General features: G+C 36.2%; 1 protein-coding gene across 5 annotated transcripts in view; it reads right to left on the reverse strand.

Annotated features, from left to right (window-relative positions):
* The window catches only part of mcph1 (microcephalin 1), an 88505-nt gene that overhangs the window by 39667 nt on the left and 39209 nt on the right, over positions 1 to 9629 (reverse strand). For 3 of the 5 annotated variants that reach the window (XM_016566259.1, XM_016566258.1, XM_016566260.1), the window contains 2 exons: positions 8945 to 9107; positions 8731 to 8808 (listed from right to left, as the gene is read on the reverse strand). In XM_016566259.1, coding sequence (XP_016421745.1) covers positions 8731 to 8808; positions 8945 to 9107 — 241 coding nt within the window. Of the gene's footprint in view, positions 1 to 8124; positions 8375 to 8730; positions 8809 to 8944; positions 9108 to 9629 lie in introns of those variants that run through there. The other 2 variants (XM_016566263.1, XM_016566261.1) reach the window with 2 other exon arrangements.

Consider the following 9629-nt stretch of genomic DNA (forward strand, 5'->3'; position numbering starts at 1 on the left):
GTTCGAGTCTCAGGTCCGGCAGGGATTGTAGGTGGGGGGAGTGAACCCCCAACTGCTCCCCGGGCGCCGCAGCATAAATGGCTGCCCACTGCTCCGGGTGTGTGTTCACTGCTGTGTGTGTGCACTTAGGATGGGATAAATGCAGAGCACTAATTCCGAGTATGGGTAACATGTCACGTCATGTCACGTCACTTTGTCACTTTCAATTTCTGAACCTGAAAACTAATGTTAGACCTAACTAAAAAACCCTGTTTATTTTATTTGTATCTTTATTCTATTGTATTTATTTGTGCTGTTGCTTGTAGTTAGATAGATTATTCTTATTTTCTTTATTTTTATTTGACAGTATAGTTTTTGCCTAAACATAGCACATACCGAACCGTACCGAAACCGTGTCTCTAAAACAGTGATACAAACCGAACCGTGAGTAAGTTGAACCGTTCCAGCCCTAGTGTGCGTGCGCGATACAGAGAGCAGAGGAGAATTTTAAACGCGGGACCATGTAGAGACAGAAATGTCATGCCGTCGTGTAAATAAGATAAATAACTAGAGATGCACCAATTGCAATTTTCTTGGCCGATTCCGATTTCCGATTTTTTGGAAGTGTGACCTGCCGATACCGATTTTTGTCGATTCCGATTTTCTTTCTAAGAACTATAATTGACAGCATATACAAACAAAAATCTATGCAAATTTCAATGCAAAAATTATTTACATAATAAAATAAATTATTAAACATTACAATTCCCCCAATCTGGACCAAGTTACAGATTTTCTCTCACTTAAACAATTCTCAAAATAAAGTGATCTGTGACTGGAAAGAGGAAGAAATAGTTAACTTAAAATGAGTTCCTGTATGTAACAAAACAGCTGTCATTTCCCACTATGTTTATAAATGGTCATTTTTTTCCCCCTAACCTTATTAAATGTCATCTTTCACATCAAATTCTTACTTTGTTTCAATTAATTCAGTTAGAATAATAAGAACTCGTGGTTTCATTCAGTAACGAAACACCGCTGTGTGTTGCTCAGAGACACAAAACAGTTCTGCTGTGGCTTTGATCAGAACTATTTTCGTCAGCGAAATTGAGCAAAAACAGTCAATATTTTGTACTGCAGTATGCAGTTACTTTTTGTGTGCCGTCTCTCTCACACACTCACTCAGGCTGTGCAAGCCTCTTCTGGCACGATATAAATACATTATCAGTCGCCGTTTACACTGAATGCAATTAAAATTAGAATCATTCTCACGTGAAACATGTTTACACGCGACTGTGAGTGTGCGCGTGGCTGTGACGTCATTGCAGGCACCGCTGGCAATAAAAGGATCGGATCGGAATCAGCAAGACGTGAGACTGACCGGCCAGTCACCGATCGTCCGATTCCGATCACTGGTCGGTCAATCGGTGCATCTCTATAAATAACAAGGCTATTTAGTTTGTTTAATAAAACAAGGTATAGACTTGTTCTATAGAAAAGGTAACTTTAAATGAATTATTTTGTGATCTGGCGATATATAGAAAATAAAATTAACTTGACCTTCAAGGGGGGGCTTGGGCGCCCCCCTAATATAATGGCAGGATAAACACTAGCTATGTTTCCATCCAAATATTCGAATTAAACGTATGCGCAAAACTGGAATATCGCATAAAACATGCGAATAAAGCACCGTTTCCATCCAACAAGCCAAAGAGAACAAAACCACCACTTCCTGGTAAACTGTGGCACTAAATATCACTAAGAATATAGCAGAAGCCACTGAATATAATACTTTTCATATGTAAAAATTACTTGCGCTTCAGAGAGAGTAGACGTAACACAATAAATGCGGTCATTGCTTTTAGAGGTGGATGCCTGATGTTTGGGAACGCAGTCATGTAAGACAGTAATTATACAGAAATACGTTGATGACAGACTTTCCTCAGGCATTTCAGAATGACCAAAACAACATATAAATGCTGTGAACGAGATCGGTCCACTGGTTAGTCAATTTATCCCGTCTCATAGCGAAAAGTCACATGACTTCTTCAATGGTGGAATTTATTTGGTAAATGTGTTTCCATCGTATTTTATGCACATTTTTTTCTTATCGGATAAAAAGTTTATCCTACTCAGTTGTGCGCATACATTTTTTATGCGCATTTTTAGAATTTATGCGCATATTGGCATTTCCATCCAGCAGTTTTTTTTATGCGATAATCCAAAATGTGCATAAAAATAGGTGGATGGAAATAGCTACTACTGACTTTTTCTTATGTGTATAGAGTGTATTAACTGCATGCCCTTCTCACTAATGGTTAGAACTTTCTACCACAACCATTAATAACCCACACTACCCTCTTTAACCACTTAAAGAGATGCAAAGATGTGTTTGTTTACATTCACTGCACACTATTGTCATGACATTCTTATTTAAACTTTACAAATTATGTATCATTAAAAGTATTTAGGAGTCTGGCTTCGATATTTGACCAATATTTGTGAAATTATTTCCTAATTTCTGTCAGGAGTGCAACATTTCAAATAGAATAATGATAATTTAATAGACAATAGTAAAATTTATTCAATTCATTCATGACTGTTTTATATCCATATATACACTAGGGATGTGCATCTCCTTAACTGAGGCCGATATGATACGCATCTCGACGCATAGCCAATGATACAATACATTAAATATATAGTTCAGTCATGAAACTCTATATGGCGCAGGCTGACGGGCTGTTAAAGGGTTAGTTCACCCAAAAATGAAAATTAGCCCATAAATTACTCACCCTCAAGTCATCCTAGGTGTATATGACTTTCTTCTTTCAGACGAATCCAGGCGGAATTATATTAAAAATGATCTTTGATCTTTCAAGCCGTTTCATGCCACTCAGTGGGTGTTGCATGCATCCGTCCAAAAGCTGTTAAATAAAATGCGCCCATCCATAAAAAAAAAAAAGTGTCTCACACGGCTCCGGGGGGGGAACAAAGGCCTTCTGTAGCGAATCGATGCGTTTTTGTAAGAAAAATATCCATATTCAAAACGTAATAATCACTTTAATCTAGCTTGCGCTCACTGTTGTACACTGGAAGCAGTTCAGGGGGAATGACGTATGAGGTCAGCTTTGCGTAACTGATGATATTCAGAGAGTTAAACAACTTGGCACAAGCTGATTGGTTCATGCTGCATATGCAGCCAATGAGCTTATTGCCTTGCATTTATATGGCTGGCTAGCATTCACTTGAGATTCCTGCAGCGCGCTTTTAAGAGTTTCTCTGAAATCCTCCCCCTTCCCCAGCTCCACCTGTATAGATCTGCTACGGGTTATTTTATATGCTATTTGTGCAGCAGCAGTATGTCTTAAATACTCACGACACCATATGCATTGACATTAGCAAGTTCCTGTACTTGCTTGCAGCAGCAGCAATAATCTACAACTACAGCAATAACAGCAGCAATTCAGCAGCAGCGTAGCAGATCTATTCCGTCAAAACCAAATACATTAACACTGTCATATCCATCACCATGCTAAAATCTTCCGAGAGTTGTCATGATTGAAATATACATATGAAGCAGCTACCGAAGTGATGCGAGTCACCCCATTACGATTCAGTGCAATCCAATTTTGATTTGATTCAACACAATGCGATTCAATGCAATACGATGCAATGGAAAAAAAAAATGATGCTATGCAATTCAATATGGTACAGATAGTTTACTTTTATTTCATTGGTTCAGACAGACAGCAAATCATAAATTAACTTAAGTGCTTTCTGACTTCTAACGCTTTTTGAATGCTAAATAAAGGATGACATCTTGCGGCTGCAGTGGAGGGAAGATTTTCCATGAACTTTAACAACTAAAAATACTGTCTGCTCCTTAAATCAAGCTAGATTTAGATACGCATGTCCCACCTAACCAATTCTCTGATTTAAAAAAAAAAAAATAATAAAAATCTAAAGTTTATGTCTAGTATACGCCAACAAGAAGACACTGAAAGTTCCTAGAGACACAGCTGGCAGCCTTATTCAGAATCACTCAAATCTCTTCCAATGACAAGTAAATCCTAAAAACATCTGAGTTTGAACTTTAACAACTAAAAATACTGTCTGCTCCTTAAATCAAGCTAGATTTAGATACGCATGTCCCACCTAACCAATTCTCTGATTTAAAAAAAAAAAATAAATAAAAATCTAAAGTTTATGTCTAGTATACGCCAACAAGAAGACACTGAAAGTTCCTAGAGACACAGCTGGCAGCCTTATTCAGAATCACTCAAATCTCTTCCAATGACAAGTAAATCCTAAAAACATCTGAGTTCTGGCTCATGCAAAATGTAGATGAAACACGAAACTAATACAATTACAATGATTTGTATGCAAATGTCATGCAATTAGAGGCATTTTTATGAGAATAAAGCTTGTTTACAACAGGTGTAGCATTTAGCTTATTATAAAAAGCTACAAATACTATGTTATTTATGTATTACTATGTGTTTCCAGATCCCTACTATCACTACCACTCGCAAACCATGCATCACACACTGTAGGCAGCGCAATCCTAACAACCTGCGCACTTTGCCTATGTCTACTAATACACTACTTTCTTTTTCTATTGGTCTCTGGAATTGCCAGTCTGCTGTAAACAAAGCAGATTTTATTACTTCTATTACAAGTCATTCAAGACTAAACCTCATGGCCCTGACAGAGACGTGGATCAAACCAGAGGACAATGCTACACCTGCAGCACTCTCCAATAATTTCTCTTTTTCCCACTCCCCCCGTCTGACTGGAAGAGGTGGAGGTACTGGTCTGCTTATCCCTAATGATTGGAAATTGAATCCTTTACCATTTCTGAGTATCAACAGCTCCTTTGAATCACATTCAGCCACTATTACCCACCCTCTTAAAATCCATTTTATAGTTTATTTATGCTTCATGTATGACTAAAATCCACATTAGATCACAACTGGAAGTTATTACAAACACTCAGTGATGCTTTAAAGTGAGTTTTGAGTAAAAGTATTAATCTTATAAACTGTCATATGTAGCTTGATGCTTATTGTAGCTATAATGGACCTGTTACCCCAGTGTGATTATACTTAATTCTGTATTTTGTCAAAAGAATTTACATTAGGTCCTAAGAAAATGGTTTGTTTGTTTTAATAAGTGGGTAAATGTATACACCATCAAACATTTTGGGTGGACAAGCAATGTAAGCAAATATGGTAAATAGCACATTTTTATTTGCAGACAACCCATCAAAATAAAAGCTGATGTTTAAGCGTTGGAAAAGAATGAAATTAAGACGCAAGTATTAGTACTGTAATTTTACTCATTTGTTTTATTTTACAGTATTATAATACATTTCTTGTTTTTTTTTTGTAATAATCAAATTAAATAATAATAATAATAATAATAACAACAACAACAACATATACATATATATATATATACACACACACACACCCATATATATATATATATATATATATACACACACACACACACACACACATATATATACACACAGTTGTGCTCAAAATTATTCATACCCTTGATAAATATGATCAAAGGCAGCTGTGAAAATAAATCCGCATTGTTTATCCACTTGATCTTTCATTAAAAAATAAAAAATCTAACCTTTAAAGTAAAAAAAAAAAAGTGAAAGTGGGGGAAAAAAATATTTTTCTCTAATACAGTAAGAGGACGTGTTGTCTATATCGTCCTAATGCACGGTGAGGAGGAGAGTTTGAGTGGCCAAAGACTCCAAGGATCACAGCTGGAGAACTGCAGAAAATAGTTGAGTCTTGGGGTCAGAAAGCCTAAAAAAATAAATAAAAAACCCCCCAATGTTGTTTGTAAGGGTTACAAGAAAAAAATTGGAAAAGAAACAGCACTCATCCAAAAACAAACTCTAGCATATTTTTTTGCTAGACACGACTGGAACTTTAAACGGGACTGGGTTCAATGGTCAGATGAAACTAAAAAAATTTGCTTTTTAGCAGCAAACACTCAAGATGGGTTTGGTGCACACAGGGATTAAAAAAAAAGTACCCCATGTGTACAATGAAATATACTGCTGGATCTTTAATGTTGTGGGCCTATTTTTCTGCCTGAGATCCTGGATATCTTGTTCAGATAGATGGCATAAATTATTTTTTTTTAATTAAAAACTGACTGTCCATGCTAGAAATCTTAAAATGGGCCATGGTAGGATTTTCCAACAGGACAATGATCCACAAACAAACATCAAAATCAAAACAAAAATGGATCACTGAGAACAAAACCAAGCTTCTGCACTGGCCAACCCAGTTCCCTGAGCTGAACCCGATAGAAAATGAGTGTGGTGAACTGAAGAGGAGAAGCATCAACATGCAGCTGGAAATCTGAAGGGTCTGGAGAGATTCTGGATGAAGCAATGGTCTCTGATCTCCTGCCATATGTTCTCTAAACTCTTCGGGCATTAGAGGTGAAGACTCAGAGCTGTTCTCTTGGCAAAAGGAGGTTGCAAAAATTGGATAAAAGGGTATGATTAATTGTGACCAATGTGTATTAGAGAAAAACATTTATTTCATAATGAGATTTCTCTCCCATTTTAAATTCTTATTCTCCAATCAAAGGTTAGATTTTAGTACATTTTTAAAATAAAATATCTAAAGGATTGATGATACAGATTAATTTTCACAGCCTCCTTTGATCATATTTACCAAGGGTATGAATCATTTTGAGCACAACTGTATATACACACACACACATATATAATATGAGCTGCCCTCGACTAAAGATTTGTCTGGTCAACTAGTAGTTGCTCATTTGAAGCATTAGTCGACTAAATCGCAGGTTTATTAAATTATTTCAATCATAATGCGCCTTTTATTGCCTACATTGCCTAATAAGCACTCAAGTGCATGCATTAGGCTGCTGTCAATTTATTGATCCAATATATTGACAGATAACTGTTTACCAAATGTGACCGTTGAAGAGATTGTGTAGGAGAACTGAATTTTGTGTCAGCATATGAGAGCTGAATTCAGTTCTTTTGCACAGATTATTGTTTATAACGTATCAAAAATGTTCCTCTCTAATTTCTCATTCACCTATGTTTCTTTATAGCTGGAACGTGTCAATAACTTTAAAGGGTCATGAAACCCCAGACTGCTTTTCTTGAGATTTTAGCAGAGGTGTTTGTGTTGCACATCACAGAAGACAATGTTAGCATCCGATAATTTTAACTGTTGGAGAAAACTGATTAATTTTAAGCTTTTTTGTGCCCACTTTTTTAGCATTTTTTAAAACTGTGGTGGGAACTAACCAGTGCTGAAACGGGGTTTCATGACTCTTTAAGCAGTCCTGCATTTTGTGGATACATTTACATAATGCAGTATAAAATATATATCTATAACGAATTAAACTTGTCACCAGATTATATATTGTCATACTGTATATAACATCAGCCCTACTCTACTCCTCCCCTGAAATGCACAGCAAATCAACAAAAAATGTCTAAAAAATAAAATATGTGTTTACCTGAGGCTTGACCTTAAACAAATTTAGATGCTTTGGTACAACCTGGAGAGGGCTGTCATATTGAGACACCCCAAGATGTCTCAAGAGTTTCTTTTTTAACCTCAATGTATTGGTATTGCAAAACCACCAGTTTTTATTTTGTATTTTATTTGGTTTGACCAAGGGGGCCGTATTTGTGTCATAGCCCCCAACAGATTTTCGGTTATTGAAGTTTCTATCTCAGCATAGAATCTGAAATTGAAATAATTATGATGTCATGATTCTCCTCACCACGACCCTTAACATGCATCATCATCGTATGCAATTAAGGACGTGTGTTCGGAACAACTCATGTCTGTTCAATCAATCACAAGAGCAATAATGCTGTTGGATGTCTAGCATCAAACTCGGATGGTGTTGATGTAAAGAAACTGCACCACCAAAAACTCTGTATAGCCTTCTTAGAGATCCAAACATTAAATATGCATTGCTAAAATTTATTTTTATTGACGTGCATGAGCGACCAAAAGATAAAGCTTCTTGTTTTTGTGAATTATTCTAAACATGCTGAAGATACAGCAGTGCCAAGCATTTTGTTCTCAGGGGCAATGCAGGTATATCACAGAGTGCTGCTAATAAAATCAGTACATACCGTACATGCAGTGTCTTTTGTAATAAGACAAGTAATAATAGTACTTTTAGAACAATATACAGAAAATTAAGCATTTAAGCAAGCAAAAGCAATTACCGCGCTGAAACAGACTCTTGCAATCAGTGTGACTTATTTTGATTTCTTCTGCCACAGCCTCAAACATGTATGCCTGTATCACACTTGCCTTGTCAAGCACTTGCCATCTGGAGTATCAAAACACATGACATGCTGTAATGGAGGTGTGGATATGGTGCAATGAAGTTAGCCAGTCACAGTCATTACACAGGCATTACTTCTGTTTCTGCAAGAGGTAACGCCCCTTGAAATTGAGGAAACTGTGATACACTACCATTCAAAAGTATAGGATAAGAGACGATGAGACGATATAAAAGATGTTTCTTTTATATCTTCTTGTGCAAAAAAAAACAAACAAAAAAAAACATCCTAATAACAGCTGTGCAGTATATTTACAATTACTTTTCAGCCTTAGTGACAAGTTATCTGTAGTTAATGTGTGGGGGGAAACTCAAAATTCTTAACAGGTTTCATGGAATTCACTATATTATAGAAATACATGTACTTACAGGTGCAGCAGGGAAATGATCAGACAGCTCATAAGGCTCTTCAGGAACCCACTGCCTGTGCTCCAAACACCACAGGACCTGCACAGGCAAGCAAAAAATTATAAGGTACAACAGCATATTAGCTACCACCTAAATCTTCTACATTACCGTATTAAATACACTTTAGAAAAAAAAAACATATTAAAAGCAGAAATGCACACAAAGCTATACACACCCATTCAAAGGAGAGGATCCAGCAGCCACGTGCAATGCCTAACAAGATATTAAGGGTCCGTCGTGGGCTGCCGGACACCACATGAGTGGTGCTTTCACACACATTATCCACCACTGTAAAACCACCCAGATTTCTGACCAGCTGGAAGACTACCTCCTGCTTCCTAAATACAAATGCAAAACATACAAATATCATAAACTCCATGTTTGAACAAAAGGTTTGAATCACAAATATCATAAACTCCATGTTTGAACCATAAGACACGCAAATAATATTTTCACTGATGTCTGCTCAGAACTTTATCCAAAAATCTGCATACCCACATAGTATTTCTAGCAAAAATAACTATATTTTAATGTAAAAACATTACTGTAATATATAATTAGTCACAAAATTATGTATATTTTTGGTGTAGGGCTGCAACTAACGATTATTTTGATAATCGATTAGTTGATAGATTATTTTTTCGATTAATCGGATTAAAAACAAACACTTTTCTTTTTTTATTTTATTGACAAAAACACAATATTCCACATTCTGCCCAATGTCCTTAAAACAAACGTGCCAACTGAATGCTATGAAAACATACAGTGCTTAACAATTTATTAGACCCCCTGCCATAATAAAGAGAAAACACATTTTAGGAATTTTAGGAATCTGTCAAAAAATTGTTTAAATCAAAAAA

Source organism: Sinocyclocheilus rhinocerous, unplaced genomic scaffold, assembly GCF_001515625.1.
Source record: "Sinocyclocheilus rhinocerous isolate Xijiao unplaced genomic scaffold, SAMN03320098_v1.1 scaffold512, whole genome shotgun sequence".
Classification (NCBI taxonomy): Eukaryota; Metazoa; Chordata; class Actinopteri; order Cypriniformes; family Cyprinidae; genus Sinocyclocheilus; species Sinocyclocheilus rhinocerous.